This window comes from Dama dama, chromosome 5 (assembly GCF_033118175.1).
Source record: "Dama dama isolate Ldn47 chromosome 5, ASM3311817v1, whole genome shotgun sequence".
Taxonomy (NCBI): Eukaryota; Metazoa; Chordata; class Mammalia; order Artiodactyla; family Cervidae; genus Dama; species Dama dama.
In genome coordinates, this window is record NC_083685.1 from 98924934 (window position 1) to 98945683 (window position 20750).

General features: G+C 46.1%; 1 protein-coding gene across 3 annotated transcripts in view; it reads left to right on the forward strand.

Moving 5' to 3' along the window:
• The window catches only part of GLP2R (glucagon like peptide 2 receptor), a 45541-nt gene that overhangs the window by 21192 nt on the left and 3599 nt on the right, over positions 1-20750 (forward strand). For 2 of the 3 annotated variants that reach the window (XM_061143475.1, XM_061143476.1), the window contains exons 9-12: positions 1577-1646; positions 5079-5167; positions 13230-13368; positions 20502-20543. In XM_061143475.1, the coding sequence (XP_060999458.1) occupies positions 1577-1646; positions 5079-5167; positions 13230-13368; positions 20502-20543 (340 nt within the window). Of the gene's footprint in view, positions 1-1576; positions 1647-5078; positions 5168-13229; positions 13369-19359; positions 19473-20501; positions 20544-20750 lie in introns of all 3 variants that reach the window. The other variant, XR_009692985.1, reaches the window with a different exon arrangement.

Consider the following 20750-nt stretch of genomic DNA (forward strand, 5'->3'; position numbering starts at 1 on the left):
CTCTTGTGTGACCAGGTGATTGTTAATGAGCAGTAATATTTTTGAAAGGAATTTTTTTTTTTCTGAATAGTTTCCAACAGTGAGTTTAAAATTTTCAGTAACCCACATTGTAAATGGATGTGCTGTCATCCATGCTTTGTTGTTCCATGTATAGATCACAGGCAGGGTAGATCTAGTATAAGTTAGGATTTTTGGAATATAAATGAGCACTGGTTTCAACTTAAAGTCACCAGTTGCATTAGCCCCCTAACTAGAGAGTCAGCCTGTCCCTTGAAGCTTTGAAACCAGGCATTGACTTCTCCTCTCTAGCTATGAAAGTCCTGGATGGAATCTTCTTCCGATAGAAGATTGCTTAGTCTATCTTGAAAATCTGTTGTTCAGTGTAGCCACCTTCATTAGTGGTCTTAGCTAGATCTTCCGGATAACTCACTGTAGCTTCTGCACCTAGCACTTGCTGCTTCCCCTGGCACTTTCATGTCATAGAGATGGCTTCTTTCCTAGAGCTCATTAACCCACGCCAGCTAGTTTCATACTGTTTTTTCCTGCAACTTCCTCAGCTCTCTCAGCCTTCATAGAATTGAAGAGAGTTAGGACCTTGCTTGGATCAGCCTTTGGCTGAAGGGAATGCTGTGGCTGGTTTGATTTTCTCTCTAGACTCTGACTGTCTCCATATCAGCCAGAAAGCTGTTTTGCTTTCTTATCATTTGTGCATTCACTGGAGTAGCACTTCTAATTTCCTTCAAGAACTTTTCCTTTGTGTTCACAGCTTCGCTAACTGTTTGGGGCAAGAACCCTAACTTTCAGCCAGTCTCAGCTTGTGACATGCCTTCCTCACTAACCTTCAGCGTTTTTAACATTTGACTTCAAGTGAGAGATATGTCTCTTTCTTTCACTTGAACACTTAGAGGCCTTTGTAGGATTGCTAATTGGACTAATTTCACTATTTGTGTCTTGGGGAATAGGAAGGCCTGAGGAGAGGGAGAGAGATGGGGGAATGGGCAGTTGGTGGAGCAGTCAGAACACACACATTTATAAAGTTCAATGTTTTATATGGGCACAGTTCACAGCACCCCAAAACAAAGACCACGGTGACATCAAAGACCACTGATCACAGATCACCGTAACAAATGTAACAACAATGAAAAAGTTTGAAATATTGTGAGAATTACCAAAATGTGACTCAGAGATTCACATGAATGTCACACAACAGTAAATGCTGTTGGAAAAAATGGCACCAATAAACTTGCCCGATGCAAGCTTGCCATAAACCTTCGATTTGTAAAAAATGCAGTATCTGCAAAGTGCAACAAAGTAAAGCACAGGAAAATGAGGTGTGCCCACATAATGAAGAGTTTATGTTTGTGTGAACATGAAAAATATGTAGAAGGATACACTGCGAGCTGTTAGCATGAAGACCACTTTCTTGGTTTGCCAAAAAAAATAAAAGTTGACAGTATCAACCTAATAAGAAGGGATTTGAGTCCTCCCTCCCCACACCAAGTGAGCCTTCTTCCAGGGAGCTCGGGGTCTTTACTGTCTCAACTGTAAGTCTTCTATTGCCCACTCTTTGCCTTAGGTGCTGGGGAAACAATAAGAATAAGAAAATCTGGTGGATCATCCGAGGACCCATGATGCTTTGTGTAACGGTGAGGACCACCCCACCCACCCTTTACCCTCTCTGAGCTCAGCAGCTGTGGAGGACCCCACCCCTTTCCCAGCCTCCCATCAAATTCTCTGGCTCAGAAAGAACCTGGGCCAGATCCCTCGAGATGAAGATGCTAAGCCATAGTTTGGATCTGTTGAACGAGAAGAAACAAGTAAGCAACTCCTCTTGGGTGTTGTGTCGTGGCAGAAGTAATATAATCCCCTCTCCTACAAGAAAGAAGCTTCTTGTTTTGGTTCAGGACCTAAATCCAGGCTCACACCCTAAGCCTCCTTCTCTCTGGGTTTTCAGACTATGTAAAGAAACCCGTAGTCAGCTCAGTGGCCCCCTAGCAACTGTCTTCGATGTGGACAAACCCTGGGGCTGCAGGGTCTTCAGTCATGGACAAGTCCAGGGACAGCAAAGCAAAGGGCCTGAATTTCAACACCATTAGCAGGAGAGAGGGGAGACTAAGGAAGCTTCTTTTAGAGGGGAAAAAAAAAATAACAATCAATCATTATTAACCCAAAGCTGCGCTGAGGGTTAGAGTCACTTGGTGACGCTACTCTGAGACCTTGCAGAGGAAGGGCCTTTATTCCTTTAAAAAGACATATATTTACTTATTATTCTTGGCTGCACTTCATTGCTGAGCATGGGCTTTTTCTAGTTGCAGTGAGTGGGGCTACTCTTTGTTGCGGTGCACGGGCTTCTCATTGCGGTGGGTCTTCTTGGCTCAGGATCTAGGTGCTTGGGCTTCAGTGGTTGCAGCACGTGGGTTGTTTTCCTTTGCTGTATCCCATCTTCTCCTTCTCATGATGAGAGTAAGTCAGATCATAGGTATTTATTGAATCCTTCCTTGTTGAAAGAATGAACGAGTGAGCAGATAAGAAAGAGAAATCCCCCTCCAGCCGTCCACCTTTGGTGTGCCCTTCCTTCAGCAGGGCTCTTAGGGATGGAGTGTTTTAACCCAAAGGAGTAGTTCTAATGTAGGTATTTTAGTCCAGGCAGCAGGAGCAGAGAGGGTTGAGGGGAGGCGGGGTTGACAGGGTGGTGGGGAGACAGATGAGTTTGGGGTTCCATGAGATCAAACTCTGAGCCCCCACCTTGCTGCAACCACCCCTGCCAACCTGTAGACCCAGATCTGAGCGTGGCAGCTGGGTGGTGCCAAAGAAACGTCACCAAGAACAGTACATCTGACCGTATGCATTCTGTGAGAGGCCTTATTTTCCTGGGCTCCAAAAATCACTGCAGATGGTGACTGCAGCCCTGAAATTAAAAGACAGTTGCTCCTTGAAAGAAAAGCTATGACCAACCCAGACAGCATATTAAAAAGCAGTGACATCACTTTACCGACAAAGGTCCGTCTAGTCAAAGCTATGATTTTTCCAGTAGTCATGTATGGATATGAGAGTTGGACGATAAAGAAGGCTGAGCACTAAAGAATTGATGGTTTTGAACTGCGGTGTTGGAGAAGACTCTTGAGAGTCCCCTGGACAGCAAGGAGATCAAACCAGTCAATTCTAAAAGATATCAGTCCTGAATATTCATTGGAAGGATTGATGCTGAAGCTGAAGCTCCAATACTTGGCCACCTGATGCGAAGAACTGACTCATTGGAAAAGACCCTGATGCTGGGAAAGATTGAAGGCAGGAGGAGAAGGAGATGAGAGGATGAGATGGTTGGATGGCATCACCGACTCGATGGACATGAGTTTGAGTAAGCTCCGGGAGCTGGTTATAGACAGGGAAGCCTGGCGTGCTGCAGTCCATGGGGTTTCAAAGAATGGGACATGGCTAAGCGACTGAACTGAACTGAATTGAATGCATTCTGTATTGTCTGGGGCTGGAAAAAGAGCCTTATATGTTTGGGATCCTAAGTGTCCCACATCTGGTCACAGAATCCAACAGGAGTTGGCTTGGTTCTTCAAAAATGTCCTCCTTCAGGACCTTGGTGGCAGAGTGGATAAGAGTCCGCCCACCGATGCAGGGGACACAGGTTCAATCCCTGATCTGGGAAGAGTCCACATGCCACAGAGCAGCAACTAAGCCCGTGTGCCATAACTATGGAAGCCTGCACTCTAGAGCCTGGGAGCTGCAACTACTGCGCCCATGTACCCTGGAGCCTGTGCTCTGAGAGACCGAAGCCACCGCAGTGAGAAGCCTGTGCACCACGACACAAAGGAGCCCTCACTCACTGTGGCTTGGGAAAGCCCGCACACAGCAATGGAGACCCAGTGCAGACAAAAAAAAAAAAAACTTGTTAAAAAAAAATGTCCTCCTTCAGCCCCTTTCCAGATGGTGTACAGATGACAAACCATCCCATCCCACTGTGACTGCTGAGCCCTGAGTTCTGGGGCACCTGGATGGATGGAGGTTCTGCGGTCCACCAGGCTGGTGATTCATTCCGTGTCACTGGCCGATGCCCATTTTCTCTTGTCTGGTCTCTGGAAGACCCAAAGAACAATGAATCAACACGCTCATCACAAACCTTCATTTCCTAAGAGACAGTCCTGGTTGAAATTAATGCCCTGAAATATGTGCCTTTCCCTGTTAGGCTTACTTTGTAAGAAAAATGCCCAAGTTCAACAAGCCACTAAGCCAAGGACACAACGTTTTCTCTTTGTGATGAAAAACAGATATCCCATTAAATGGGATAAATTACTTGGTTACACTTAGTTTGCCTTTAAGTGTTCTGTTACTAAATATTCCTTGGCCGGGAATTTCCCTTTTCCCTGTTGGCTTGCAGATTGGTTACATAGCCTTTTGCCTGAAACCCTGTCCTCTTAGCTTTGAGTATCGATTTTCCCCAGGCCAATAAGACAAGTAATTACAGGTACATGTTGGATTCTTCAGCTTGTGTTTCAATCTGTGGTTTGAGACAAGGACATCAGTATTGTGTTGGCTCAATGTCTATAGGACTTTATTCCATTAACTGTAACCCGATCACCATCTCTATGGGCTCTTTCTCCATTGCATAGAGGCATTTTAAAGTCTTTTCTATTTTACTTATTTTTATTTAAAAAAAATTTTGTCAATGCCTTGTGGCATGTTGGGGTCTTAGTTCCCCCACCAGGGATAAAACCTGTGTCCCATGAATTGCAAGGTGGATTCTTAACCACTGGACCACCAGGAAAGTCCCTCAATAATTTTAATTAAAAATAGTAATGTAAATGTCTATTTGCCTTTCTCAGATGGCTATTGCGGTGGGTCTCCCAGAACCAGAAGGATAAGTAACTCTTTAGAATCCTCTCCAGGCTCTCAGTTGAGATGGCCTTTGGGAGAAAGGTGATTACCCTGACCATTACTACCTGACTGGCTGACTGCCAACCTGCCCCTTATTTCCATGGACAAGGATCTGATGGCCGGGTCCAGGATGACCTTGATATTCATAGCCACATAGAGTCCATCACTTATTTATATCTGCTTTTTTTTTCAAGGTCAATTTCTTCATCTTCCTGAAAATTCTCAAGCTTCTCATTTCTAAGCTCAGAGCTCATCAAATGTGCTTCAGAGATTATAAATACAGGTGAGTGGCCTGAGGTCAGTACTGAACAGTCAAAGTTTATTTTGACCCCTTCTGGCTATTCTGGCTAATGTCCCAGGAAGGGGGAAAATGGCATTCGTATGTTTCTCTCCTGAGATGAGGGTGTCTGCGAGAGCACCTCGGGGAAAAAGCATCAGGGTGTCATGTAAGGCTTTTGCTAAAGTTCGAGGACCTTCTGGTCCCATGAAAATGAAGTCAGTGGTGAGTAATCAAGGGCACACGCATTCCCAGGAGGAAACTGAAAAATGCCCCTAAGAATGGGTGGTTTATAGGGATAGGAAGGAATCACATGAAGGGGAGTTGGACAGTTGCCTTATTTGAGGTAACAGAATAAAGGACATAGCGTAACTCAGAAGGCCCTGGAGAAGGAAATGGCAACCCACCCCAGTGTCTGTGCCTGGAGAATCCCATGGACAGAAAAGCCTGGCAGGCTACAGTCTATGGGGTCACAAGAGTCAGTCATGACATAGCAGCTGAACAACAACGAAACAACTCAGAAGAGAGTATTTGGGTATTTTTAAGACCTCGAGTAATATGACCACAAACTTTTGGAGCCCAAAGAAGTACATTTTTAACACAGTCATGCTTTCTCTGGGACTGACTTTTGCTGTATCCCTTGTTCTGCTTCCATGGTGACCGAGGTCCCATCTCACAGTGTCAGATCATGGGTGTTTACTTACCTTTGCGTTGCTGTCAATCAAATGCTGAATGAATCCAAGACAAAGGTACCCCTCCCCTCCTCTTTTCCCAGTTATTCTGCTTTCTGTAGCATGTGTGTGCTTCTTGGGGATGCAGTGTTTTAACCCAAAGTTTTGCTCAAAACTTAGAGATTTTAGTCCACGTGGCAGACCAGGGGCAGGGGTGTGCATGAGAGTGGCTATATAGCTGGGCTTCTCTCTCAAAGGCCAGAAGCAATCCTGAGCCAGGTACGCTAGGAAGGTAGTTTTTCATTTTTCCAACAGACATTCAATGAGGGTCTATGATGTGCTGTCACTGTTTTTCAAATAAAAGGAAAATAGGATGGGGACCCCATCTGTGAGGAGCACACATTCCAACTCACCAAGGGTGAGGATGTGGGTGTAGAGTGAATCAGGAGGGCCGATGCTGGCCTTCACCCTGAGTTGACCTTGGGCAAGTTGCTTGGCCCCCAGGTCTGCTTTATGGTGTGTTACCTGGGAGAGTCACCCCAGACCCATCCTCAACTTCTGATGAGGGTTAAAGGAGGTCCTAGTTACATGTGTTGTAATCTAATTAGATGCAATGAATAGTATTCGCCTGGGGTTTCCAGATCCCAAATCCTATCAGCGTAACCCCCTACCCTCGGGAGTTCCAGAAGCATAAACACATACAGTTCAGGACCAGGCAAATATATACAGTTGTTGGCTCAGATATTATGCAAACCCCCATTGCCCAGGGGTACTTGGGCTGGCCTGGACCACACAGAGCTATGTGTCTTTCTGGGCGCCTCTGGCCGAGCCTGTAAGTGGCTGACAGCCTCTCTGGCCCTTTTCCCAAGGCTAAGTCTCTCACCCCTCTCTGAGGGCGGAGGTCCAAGACCAAGAGCAGGGCTTCTCCCTCCTACCCTGCCTGGGTCCATTCACTGGGGAATCCTCTCACTAACCAGGCACCCAGGGAACCCAGTTACCGTGAAAACCCATCAGAGGACAGCACTCCCAAGAGGCAGAAACAGGGGCAGACAAAGGCACCACCTTCCACACAGACAGAGTGCCTAAACCCTGCCAAAGCCCACCATGGACCACTGGGCTGTCCCCGAGTTGCGGACCCTCAGTGGCCCCTATGATAGCTTTCCATCCTGGCTATGTTAAGCATCACCAGATAGCCGGCCCCAAAGCCCTGACTCGTGAACCCCTCCACTGGGTATTCGATTCAGTATCGAGGGATGGAGCCCCAGCACATGGACTTCTTTTGGGTTGGGGGCGGTGTTTTGCTGGGTCTTTGTTGTGGTGTACAGGCTTTCTCTAGTTGTGTGCACGGGGGCTTCTCTTGTTGTGAGCACAGGTTCTAGATTGCCGGCGCTTAGTTACCCCATGGCATGTGGGATCTTAGATCTGCAACCAGGGATGGAACCTGTGTCCCCTGCACTGGCAGACAGATTTTTAACCACTGGACCACTAGTGTTCCCCACCCATGGACTTCTTGCAGGAGAGTTCCTAGAAGAATCTGATACACAGTCAGAATACACAGACCATGGGACCAGATGCATAGAATTTTCTGGTTGGACCATGGCAAGTATGTTTCTAAGCAGCCTGACATCCTCTTCCAGGCTCTTTTCCAGAGTTATCCAAGACAATGGCTCTCAAACATCTTTCTTTTTTTTTAAAAAAACTTATTTTTATCTGTTTGACTGTGTCCGGTCTTAGTTGAGGCACACAAATCTTTGTTACATCATATGGGATCTTCCATTGCAGCACGAGAACTCTCTAGTTGTGGCTTGTGGGCTCTAGCATACACAGGCTCCATAGTTGTGGTGCTTGAGCTTAGTTGCCCTGTGGCATGTGGAGTCTTAGTTCCCTGAGCAGGGATCGAACCTGTAGCCCCTTCATGGCAAGGCGGATTCTTAACCACTGGACTACCAGGGGAGTCTCTAGGGGCCTGTCTCTTAGGCCACATTATTTTACCACCTGGTCCAGGGAATCATGCATTTGCCCATCTTTCTGTCTGAGCAGTGCTAACTCCCTCATTTCTAAGTTCTGGGAAGGCTGCTTCCTGTCACCTCAAGGGGCCATGAGCACACCCAGCTCATACTGCCCTCCCCCATGTTGGAAGGTCCTCCTCTTCCACGGCCCCCTCTATTGGGGCCCCTGCTAGGATGAGGAGAAGGGGGCGACGAAGCCAATGCATTTTGTCCAAACTCTGGTAGGAACAGTCTGGCCTCCAATTCTCCCAGGTTTTCGAGAACTTTCAGAATGTAGTTCTCAAGATTTGGACCCCCTCCAGGAGTATATTTTAGGAAAGTTTAAATTAGGTACACTTGAGACTCACCGAAGAGGCAAGTTGCTAGGACTCCAGAACCTTCTGTAATCCTATCCCTCATTCCCTGGCTTCCATCATTCAAGCAGTAAACTGTAACCAGCCCAGCTGCATGGTCTGGCAAGGGACAGCTGAGGCAGACCCGGAGAGGGAGCAGTGTCTCTGGATTGTGGACAGACCCCAGCAGACCCTCAGCCTGGAGGGAGTTCTCTGTTCCTTGTGGTTCCCAGCACGGAGGTGGCACGCTCCTCCTAGATAAATGATCTTAACTTTCTGTGTGATGCATGGGGCAGGATTCTTAATGAACTTGAAAAGGAGAATCATGTCTTTTTTAACATTTATTTTTATTTTAGTTTTTAAAGTACATATCTTTAAAAAATATATTTTATCTGTCTTTGGTTGTGATGGGTCTTCGTTGCTGTTCCTGCAGATTTTCTCTAGTTGTGGAGAACAGGATTACCCTCTAGTTACGGTGCGTGGGCTTCTCATTGCAGTGGCTTCTCTTGTTGTGGAGCACGGGCTCCCGTAGTTGCTCCAGAGTTCAGGCTCAAAAGTTGTGGTGGCCTTAGTTGCCCTCCCGCATATGGCATCTTCATGGACCAGCGATCAAACTGGTGTCCCTTGCATTGCAAGGCAAATTCTTAATCACAGGAACACCAGGGAAGCCCAGAACCATTTCTTAGTGAACTTATAAAGGACTTTCAGAAAAATGTCACAAATGGGAGAAAAATTGATCCAAGTCACTGAGATTGTGAGCAACCTGAGGGAGAGATGGCTTCTTTTTTTTTTTTTTTTTCATTTATTTTTATTAGTTGGAGGCTAATTACTTCACAACATTGCAGTGGGTTTTGTCATACATTGACATGAATCAGCCATGGAGTTACATGTATTCCCCATCCCGATCCCCCCTCCCACCTCCCTTTCTACCCGATTCCTCTGGGTCTTCCCAGTGCACCAGGCCCGAGCACTTTTCTCATGCATCCCACCTGGACTGGTGATCTGTTTCACTATAGATAATATACATGCTGTTGAGAGATGGCTTCTTTAAAAATAGTGACAACTAAATGTTATTGATCATGCAGCACATATCGGGTATGGTTTAGTCTGAGGGTTGGCCCCATGTTATTTAGTCCTTAAAATGGCAATGTTAGGAATTATTATTAATTATAATATTATTATTATTTTAACATTTCATATGATATTAGTAGTAGTATAATCATCATTTTTTACAGGTAGAGAGGTTAAATAATTTGCCCAGGGCCACATCGCTGGTAATCGGCCGGTACTGGGATTCAAACCCCGGCCCCAGGTACTGTCTTCGTGTCCCACTGCCTTTGACCCCAGCTCCTCCTCCTCCTCTCTGTACTTGCTCACATGTCCAGAACAGATGCCTAATAAACATTTGTTGAAGAGCTGCAGCTGCTGCTGCTGCTAAGTCACTTCAGTTGTGTCTGACTCTGTGCCACCCCATAGGTGGTAGCCCACCAGGCTCCTCTGTCCCTGGGATTCTCCAAGCAAGAATACTGGAGTGGGTTGCCATTTCCTTCTCCAGTTGAAGAGCTAACCGACTGCAATAAACTAAACCATTAAAATAAACAAATGACTGTAGATGAAAAAGGGGCATAAACACAGTTCATAAGAGGAGCTGCTATAGGTGTTTATGGATTTTCATCCAAACAGAGACGTAGTCTTTTGTCCAAAGAGAACTCAGAATCATATGAGGAATGGGAAATTCCTTTGGAATATGCACAGAGAGATAGCAGTTACTAAAATGACCCACAAAGTTATTAGAAGATGATTATTCCTTAACAATTCTTCCATGCTAAGTGTGGGGACCTTGGATTGGATTCTGGAATGTGAAAAGGACATTATTGGAAAAGCTGGTGAAATCTGGGTAAAGTCTGGAGGATAGTTATTGGCCATGTGCCAACATTGGTTTCTTAATGCTGCCAAAGGTCCCATGGGTCTGTAAGATTTTAACATTAGGGGAAACAGTGAAAGGTATGTGGGAATTCTCTGTGCGATCTTTGCTACTTTTTTGTAGATCTAAAAGTATTTCAAGATGAACAATTTATTTAAAAAACATAATGTCATAGCATGGCCCTGAAAATAAGTTGATGATAACATGCATGAAAGTATATGTTATTAAAATCCAAAATAGGGACTGCCATGGTAGTCCAGTGACTAAGACTCTGAGCTCCTCATGCAGGGAGGTGTGGGTTTGATCCCTGGTCTGGGAGCTAGATCCTATGTGCCACAACTAAGACTCAATACAGCTAAATAAGTCTTTTTTTAAATAACCCATAAATAAATACATACATACATACTTTAATATTTTTATAAATAAATAAATATTTTTAAAATAACTCAGAGCAAGGGTCAAAGACTCACACGCTTGCAAGGGCCAGTCTGTTTGGGTTGGAGAAACTGTGTTCCCTCTAAAGGCTGTAGATGACAGTTGGCAACAAGGAATTGGGGCCCAGCCTGGCCAGATCTCCCCACTTTTCAAAAGAAGCTGAACGTCTGGACCTCTTTGCTTGAAATCTCATTATTTAAGGGCAGCTGCAATAGCAAAGATCACTACCTAGCATAAGCAAAAGCTGTCAGCAGGTCAGATATAACCCATGGATGCCAATTTGCAATCTCTGAGCTAAAGGGATTTAAAACACTCCTGGAAATTAGAGAAATAAACAAGCAAACCCCGAAACTCTTGACATAGTCTCTGCTTGGGAACACCTTAATGTGGCTCAGCTAAGTGAGTGTGCACAGGTGGGTGTGGGAGCGCTAGTAGGCGTGAGCTTGGCTCAGGAGGACCACGTAACCGGTGGCTGCATCTCAGATTCTCTGCTCCTCCGTCCCGGTGCTCGGTCCTGGGACGCTCAGCCCACGTGCTAGGGTTGGGAGGCGTCCCCCTGCTTGGTGACTCCTGCTCAACTCTTATTGGCTATAGGTCCTTTTAGGGTACAAAGGTGAGGGTTTTCATTTCATTGATAACATTCAAACACAAGCTTCATAGTAGATGCTTTCTCTTGGATAAAATTAAATCTCCCTGAAGATACTGCGCATGGGAGCTGTTGACCCTCTCTATTCCCACATCTTTTTTTTTTTTTTTTAACTTCAAGATGCAGCATGTGGAATCTTAGTTCCCTGACCAGGGATTGAACCCTCACCCCCTGCAGCAGAAGTGCAGAGTCTTAACCACTGAACTGCCAGGGAAGTCCCTCCACATCTTTAACTCCACGGGGTTTTTATTCAGTGAGGAGAAAGGAATCTTCTCCTAGTTTGGCCCTTTAAGACAAGTGACTTGGGCAAAAAAAAAAAAAAAAAATCATTACAGTTAAGCTCTTTTTTTCCCCAAATGTGTATCAGACAGTAGCTTTGTTTATGCCCCAAATGTGAGTCACCTTTGCTCATGTAGTTAGTTTGAAATTAAGGAGCTGCTCAACAGTGAAGAGCAGTTGTTTCCAAATGTGGCTGCTTGATATCCCATGGGGAGTCCTTTACAAATCCTCATTCCCTGGACCCAATGTCCAGAGACTCAGGGGGTTGACACGGGGCCCAGGAAGCTGTACTGAGAGCCAAACAATTATATATATATATATATATATATATATTTTTTTTTTTTTTTTTTTTTTTTTCAAAGCTTTGTAGGAATTCTAATAGCCCATTTGGGAACCGCCGATATGTGGTACGAAATGTCTGGGCCCCAGCTGTGCATCTGCACGTGGGTGGTACAAAGGAATGTTTGTCTTGTTCGTGTAGAGTGTATACAACAGTGAGTGTCCACACGGTGCTTTTTACGAGAAGGATCAGTTTCTCATTTCCTGCTGCCCTTGCTGTCGGGTTGGGAGCAGCATGGGGACAGATGGTGAAATCCTGCTTGTAGTGTGCAAGGCCTGAGTGTGAGGTCAGACGCCCTGCTTCCAGGCTGGGAGGTACCACTTTAGTGGCTGTGTGACCCTGGGCAAGTCATTTTCTTTCCCTTCCCAGGCTCTGTAAGGCATTGACATTGGAAGTCCTGAATAGAGGAAGAAGTAGAGGCACTTGCTAGCCAGGTAATAGGAAACTTGTGTAATGTCCCAGGGGGACAACCATGTATGTGTAAATATATCCACCAAACAAAATGTTAAGATCTGTAGGTATGGGACTTCCCTGGTGGCCCAGTGGCTAAGACTCCATGCCCTCAATGCAGGAGGCCAGAGTTCGATCCCTGGTCAGGGAACTAGACTCCACATGCTGCAACCAAGAAGTTGCATGCCACAACTAAAGAAGCTGCATCCACAATGAAGACTTGTTATAGTCAAATAAATAAATAAATATTAAAAAAAAAAAGATCTGTAGGTATATCATAATCTGTATGGGAGAATCCATTCATTCATCCATCCATCTAATTCATGTTTTCTGAGCATCTTCCATGAGTCAGGTATGCAATCTCTGAGCTAAAGGGATTTAAAACACTCCTGGAAATTAGAGAAATAAACAAGCAAACCCCGAAACTCTTGACATAGTCTCTGCTTGGGAACACCTTAATGTGGCTCAGCATCTGTGAACAAGACCATACTGGCTCTTAGAGCATTCAATGTGTAGGTACCCAAGGAGACAAACAAAACCCAACTATTTATCAGTACGATTAGAGCTACACTAAAGGGCTTCCCTGGTAGCGCAGCTGGTAAAGAATCCCCCTGCAGTGCAGGAGACCCCAGTTCAATTCCTGGGTTGAGAAATTCCCCCTGGAGAAGGGATAGGCTACCCACTCTAGTATTCTTGGGCTTCCCTGGTGGCTCAGATGGTAAAGAATCCGCCTACAATGCGAGAGACCTGGGTTCAATCCCTGGGTTGGGAAGACCCCCTGGAGGAGGGAATGGCAACCCCACTCCAGTATTCTTGCCTGGAGAACCCCTATGGACAGAGGAGATTGGCGGGCTGCAGTTCATGGGGTCACAAAGAGTCAGACATGACTGAACGACTAAGCACAATCGGTACACAGAAGAGCAGGAAATGTTGCCTGTTCCCAGGGTGGCTTTCATGACACCTGTTCGGTTGTTATTTGCAGATTGGCCAAGTCCACACTGGTCCTCATCCCTCTATTGGGTGTTCATGAGATTCTCTTCTCTTTCATCACTGACGATCAAGTTGAAGGATTTCCAAGACTTATACGACTCTACATTCAATTGACCCTGGGCTCCTTCCATGTAAGTAGATGTCTGAACAAGGACTTCTTACCTTTGTAGAAAGCCTAATGCCTTTGATCCAGACAGACTCAGAATTTCGAGAGCCTGCAGGTGCAAAAAGAGTTCAAGTAACGGCAGGATTGATCAGCAAGGGCCTTTCAAATTAGGAGGGTGTGGAGAGGGAAATGTTGCTTTAATCCTGCCAGCATGACTTGGTGACTATGAAAGGAAAAGTGGTTTGTTTCCTGCTCTGTAATAGTTGGTGTGACTCACAGTCATTTTCTCTGCAAGTGTCAGTATAGAGTCTTTTATCAAATGCCTATTTTTGCTGGGTTCTCCACAGAGTTTGGGCAAAATGAACAGTGAGTAGAGACCAGGAGGCTCTTGAACCTTGACAGTTGTGTGGGAGCTGAAACTAGAAACAAGAGGCCAGCTGTGGCTGACGTACCTAGGCATTTTGCTCATCCATCGCTTAAATTGTCATCCATTACTTAGCAGATTAAAATGACAGTCATCTTTATTATTTCTCATGACTCTGAATCCAGGTAGGACATAGTAGGTCTGTCTCACCTCTCTTCCATGAGATTCACGGGCTGAACTTTCTAGATTACTTCCCCACTCATCTAGAGCCTAAGCTTTGAAGGCTCGGATGGCTGAGGCTAGCTGAAGTGATTTTCTGTGCTGTGCTCAGTCATGTCTGACCCTTTGCGACCCCATGGACGGTAGCCAACCAGGTTCCTCTGTCCATGGGATTCTCCAGGCAAGAATACTGGAGTGGATTGCCATTTCCTTCTCCAGGAGATCTTCCTGGTCCTGGGATCAAACCCACGTCTCCTGCATCTCCTGCATTGGCAGGGGAATTCTTTGCCACCAGAAGTGGTTTTGTTTGGGTCAAAATAGATGTCATTGAATCCTCACATTCTCACTGTGAGGGAGTGATTATTCTATCGTTTTATAGTTGAAAGACCTGTGGCTCAGAGGAACTTTTGCTATGCCAACAAGTAGCAGAGATGAGATTTGCATTCAGAGATTAAGCCTTGCTTGTAACCACTATGCAGTAGGGCTTCTCAGGTGCTCTGTGAAGGTCAGAACCAAGCTTCCTACATCAGAGTCTTTTTTTAATATTTATTTTTATTTATGTATTTGGCTGCACCTTGTCTTAGTGGAGGCATGCAGAATCTTTTAGTTGTACCATGTAAACTGTAGTTGCTGCATGTGGGACCTAGTTCCCTAACCAGGGATTGAACCTGGATTCCCTGCATTGGGAGCATGGAGTCTTAGCCACTGGACCACCAGGGAAGTCCCTATGTCAGAGTCCTGAAGCCACTACCAGCAGACACTGTCAGCTACTGAGATTCTGTGGGCAGTGAGAAAATGCACCTGACCACTGCACACTCACCAGAGGCCAGGGAGACAGAGCCTGAGGTATGGTAGGGGTCACTGGACGACGGCTCTTTTTTCCTTCTGTTGTAGCTGAATGGCATGTGGTTTTGAGCAGAGACAGAGCACACACTGATAATTTTTTTCATTTTGAAACCATGTTTATTTCAATCTTTTGGGGGATTTCAAAGGCTCTAGTTTAGTCATTTGGGTTTCCTATGTTGCTTGGTCTTAATCTTCTTTAAAAAGTAATCCCAAATGAGAATCGGCAACAACAAAACAAAAGCCTACAGCTGTTCTGTCAGAAGTATTTGGTGCCCTTTTTTCCTCAGAAAGCTTGATCCGTCAAGTGACCCCTGGATCAGCTGATTTCACGTACCCAAAGCCAGCTGAAGATCAGACACTCATATGGAGTCTTGTGGGTCAGATTTCTGAGAAAGAATCCTAGCCTATCAAACTCTCTGGTGACTGGAAGCATGTTTGGGTCACCCATTATTGTGTAACAAACTAGCCCTAAAAGTCATAGCTTGCAGCAGTAACTATGTTATTATCCTGAATGATTCTATGAGCTGGGCTGTCAGAGTGATCCTTTTGATACATGTCATCTTTGAATGAGGCTGGAAACATCTGAGTGGAAGTGAGAAATAGATTTAAGGGTCTAGATCTGATAGAGAGAGTGCCTGATGAACTATGGACAGAAGTTCGTGACACTGTACAGGAGACAGGGATCAAGACCATCCCCATGGAAAAGACATGCAAAAAGGCAAAATGGTTGTCTGAAGAGGCCTTACAAATAGCTGTGAAAAGAAGAGAAGTGAAAAGCAAAGGAGAAAAGGAAAGATATTCCCATTTGAATGCAGAGTTTCAAAGAATAGCAAGGAGAGATAAGAAAGCCTTTCTCAGGGATCAATGCAAAGAAATAGAGGAAAACAACAGAATGGGAAAGAGTAGAGATCTCTTCAAGAAAATTAGAGACACCAAGGGAACATTTCATGCAAAGATGGGTTCGATTAAGGACAGAAATGGTATGGACCTAACAGAAGCAGAAGATATTAAGAAGAGGTGGCAAGAATACACAGAAGAACTATACAAAAAAGATCATCACAACCCAGATAATCACGATGGTGTGATCACTCAACTAGAGCCAGACATCCTGGAATGTGAAGTCAAGTGGGCCTTAGAAAGCATCACTACGAACAAATCTAGTGGAGATGATGGAATTCCAGTTGAGCTATTTCAAATCCTAAAAGATGATGCTGTGAAAGTGTTGCATGCAATATGCCAGCAAATTTGGAAAACTCAGCAGTGGCCACAGGACTGGAAAAGGTCAGTTTTCATTCCAATCCCAAAGAAACGCTATGCCAAAGAATGCTCAAATTACCGCACAATTGCTCTCATCTCACATGCTAGTAAAGTAATGCTCAAAATTCTCCAAGCCAGGCTTCAGCAATATGTGAACCGTGAACTTCCAGGCGTTCAAGCTGGTTCTAGAAAAGGCAGAGGGACCAGAGATCACATTGCCAACATCTGCTGGATCATCAAAAAAGCAAGAGAGTTCCAGAAAAACATCTATTTCTGCTTTATTGACTATGCCAAAACCTTTGACTGTGTGGATCACAATAAACTGTGGAAAATTCTCAAAGAGATGGGAATACCATACCACCTGACCTGCCTCTTGAGAAACCTATAGGCAGGTCAGGAAGCAACAGTTAGAACAGGACATGGAACAACAGACTGGTTCCAAATAGGAAAAGGAGTATGTCAAGGCTGTATATTGTCACCCTGCTTATTTAACTTATATGCAGAGTACATCATGAGAAATGCTGGGCTGGAAGAAGCACAAGCTGGAATCAAGATTGCCAGGAGAAATATCAATAACCTCAGATATGCAGATGACACCACCCTCATGGCAGAAAGTGAAGAGGAACTAAAAAGCTTCTTGATGAAAGTGAAAGAGGAGAGTGAAAAAGTTGGCTTAAAGCTCAACATTCAGAAAACGAAGATCATGGCATCTGGTCCCATCACTTCATGGCAAATAGATGGGGAAACAGTGGAGGCAGTGTCAGACTTTATTTATTTGGGCTCCAAAATCACTGCAGATGGTGATTGCAGCCATGAAATTTAAAGACACTTACTCCTTGGAAGGAAAGTTATGACCAACCTAGATAGCATATTAAAAAGCAGAGACATTACTTTGCCAACAAAGGTCCATCTAGTCAAGGCTATGGTTTTTCCAGTAGTCATGTATGGATGTGAGAGTTGGACTGTGAAGAAAGCTGAGTGCTGAAAAATTGATGCTTTTGAACTGCAGTGTTGGAGAAGACTCTTGAGAGTCCCTTGGACTGCAAGGGGATCCAACCAGTCCATCGTAAAGGAGATCAGTCCTGGGTGGTCATTGGAAGGACTGATGCTGAAGCTGAAACTCCAATACTTTGGCCACCTGATGTGAAGAGTTGACTCATTTGAAAAGATCCTGATGCTGGGAGGGGTTGGGGGCAGGAGGAGAAGGGGATGACAGAGGATGAGATGGCTGGATGGCATCACTGACTCGATGGACATGAGTTTGAGTAAACTCTGGGAGTTTGTGATGGACAGGGAGTCCTGGCCTGCTGCGATTCATGGGGTCACAAAGAGTTGGACATGACTGAGTGACTGAACTGAACTGAACTGAGCAAACATCTGAAGGCTGGATTGGGCTGGAACATCCAAGACGGCTCATTCACACGCTGGACGTTGCCATGGGCTGTCGTCTGGGAGCTCCGCTGAGGATATGGATCAGAGAACCTCCATCCTCCTCCACGTGGCTTCTCCATGTATTGTGTGCCTTGAAGCGTGGCAGCTGGACTCCAAGAAAATCCCCAGAGCAAGTGCTCTAAGAGGGAGGGTCAGAATTCCCAGAATGTCACTTCCCACCACATTGTGCTCACAGGAGGAGTCACAAGATCATCCCAGCCTCGAGGGGAGGGAAGATAAGATCCACCTCTTGATGTTCGGAGTCACATAAAGGGAGGGGAGAAAACCTTGGGGCGGTCTCTGGAGACCAGCTACCGCACTGATCACTTGGTCCTGCAGCCCTGCTCCCCCAGAGCACTGCTAAGGAGGGTGAGGAATCAGACGGGCTCTCCAGAGAGAGCCAGAAGCACACCGAGAGCCTCGTGCCGGGCCAGAGGCTGCCCTCCTTCTGAACACCCCTGTGCTCCTCCCTCCTGCCCACCGGCAGGGGTGGGAGCTCAGGTGGGCATGTGAGCAGGTGCAGAATCAGTGGGCTGTGTCTTAGCGGCTCCGCCACAGGAGTCAGCACTGGACCCAACAGTTTCCTTTCCTTACTGCTTTGGCATTCAGAAAACTAAGATCATGGCATCTGGTCCCATCACTTCATGGCAAATAGGTGGGGAAACAGTGGCTGACTTTATTTTTGGGGGGCTCCAAATTCACTGCAGATGGTGATTGCAGCCATGAAATTTAAAGACACTTACTCCTTGGAAGGAAAGTTATGACCAACCTAGATAGCATATTAAAAAGCAGAGACATTACTTTGCCAACAAAGGTCCATCTAGTCAAGGCTGTGGTTTTTCCAGTAGTCATGTATGGATGTGAGAGTTGAACTATAAAGAAAGCTGAGCGCCGAAGAATTGATGCTTTCCAACTGCGGTGTTGGAGAAGACTCTTGAGAGTCCCTTGGACTGCAACGAGATCCAACCGGTCCATCGTAAAGGAGACCAATCCTGGGTGTTCATTGGAAGGACTGATGTTGAAGCTGAAACTCCAATACTTTGGCCACCTGATGCGAAGAGCTGACTCATTTGAAAAGATCCTGATGCTGGGAGGGATTGGGGGCAGGAGGAGAAGGGGATGACAGAGGATGAGATGGTTGGATGGCATCACCGACTTGATGGACATGGGTTTGGGTGGACTCAGGGAGTTGGTGATGGACAGGGAGGCCTGGCCTGCTGCGGTTCATGGGGTCACAAAGAGTCGGACATGACTGAGCAACTGAACTGAACTGCTTTGGTGGGGGGGCCTTCCCTCTCACAAGGTCTTATTGCTTAGAAGATTTCATCAGCCCCCCTGCTGCTCTCAAGGGATCTCTGGAGAGACTGCCACATGGTGCGACATACGGGGTGAGAGCCATCTACTCGTGGGGCCGAGCCCGTCACACCTGCTTCAACTAGAACAAGAATTAACCAGACGCCAGCATGTTCCTCCAATCGTGACTCAGGAACGCGAAGAAGTGAGAGATGCTTGTGATGTGGAATCCTATTTTAGCCAACTGATTCATGAGAGTTCCAGCACCCTGTTCTAATATCCTAGACCCAGAGGCAAATAACACCTGCCCTGCCAACTGCACAAAGCAGCTCTGACCCTCCAAGAAGGCTGAGTGTGTGAGAATGGTAAAATTAGTTGCACTGTGCCCCCTTTAGGAGCCCTAGAGCAGAGCCATTCTGTAGCCATGGAATAAAGGTGCCCAGGAGAAGGAAAATTCCCCGCCCCTGGGCAGAATCCAAACATGTGACTGATGTCGTATCAGCCTGCATGGCGATCTCTGGCTTCCATGAGGACAAGCATAAAAATCAACCCCCCCCAACCCAGCAACATTTTATAATTCCTTTTCAATTCCAACTCTGTTCCCAGCACCAAACCTCCCACCCTAGCAACAGCAGATGAGAGAAATGTTATCAAGAGGGATGGAAGAGTCAGCCTACACCATGACCTTCACTCTCTATTTGGAAACGTGTCCTTTCCTTGTGAGTCCTGGCATTTTATGATGTTCTTCCCATAAACACTCAAGCCCTTGGGTCCTGCACGCATATTGAGCTCCAGTGTATCAGACACACAGCCTAAGTCCCAGAGACCCTCGTGTCTCAGGGAAAGCCGTAGCAGTATCGCCGAAACCCATCTCCTGATGATCTCCAGCCTCAGCTTTTCTCTTTGTTGGCTTTATCCTCAGAGGGGCTCACTCCGTGTGGCTAGGAGAGATGCCCTTGAGTGTCTCCAGACTGACTTTGACTCTGAACTTGGCCAATGCGGGGAAAAGACGAAGCCTTCTTTGTTGGTGAAAAGAATTGTGATTGGCCCTGCTAGGGTCACATGACCATTTGAGCAGCTTATGGTGGTGATAGCTTTCACAGAACATGAGGACAGCATGATTGACAGCCCTGCCAGAAGCCCAGGGAGTGGGGGAGGGTCAGGAAAGGATGCAAGTCAGGCAAAATACAAAAATAGCTTAATTGCCCACTATGGACAAGTAGAAATGGGACAGTTGCCTTTTTCAGTATTTGTATAATTGAATAGATGGTGCTGGGCTTCCCCTGGTGACTCAGATGGTAAAGAATCTGCCTGCAGTGCAGAAGACCTGGGTTTGATCCCTGGGTCAGGAAGATCCCCTGGAGAAGGGAATGACAACCCACTCCAGTATTCTTGCCAGGAGAATCCCATGGATAGAAGAGCCTGGCAGGCTACAGTCCATGGGGTTGCAAAGAGTTGGACATGACTGAGCGACTCACACACACACATATCATTGACCTATGACCACCTAAGCAAATGCCTTGGCTGATGTGGGTGGTGGGTGTCAAAGTAAGAAGAGACTCCATGGAAATCCGAGTTAACATCACCAGTGCGTACTAACTAGACTAACTCTAGTTAGCACAAGCAAGTAGCTGCCTGTCTGTTGTAGAAGCTGCTGAGACTAGGGCCGGCCTGCAGACATTCCAAGTGACCCTCAGACACATCTTCTACCGAGCTGAACTTCACACCACCTCTTCCTTTCATTCCAGGGGCTACTGGTGGCCTGGCAGTATTGCTTTGCTAATGGAGAGGTAAGTTTTCCGTGCTGACTTCTAGCTTCCTGCGAGGCTGGGGCTGGCATCCTGCTGCCCCCTGGAGGGTTCAGTTTATATGACAGTGCCATGGGGAGACCTGCAGTGGCCAGCATGTGTTGGGACAAATGGGCACCTTGGGTGTTCCGTGGAGAGAAGAGGTAGCTTAGACTCCAGGGGCAAGGTGTTGGGGTGAGTTTTCTTTAC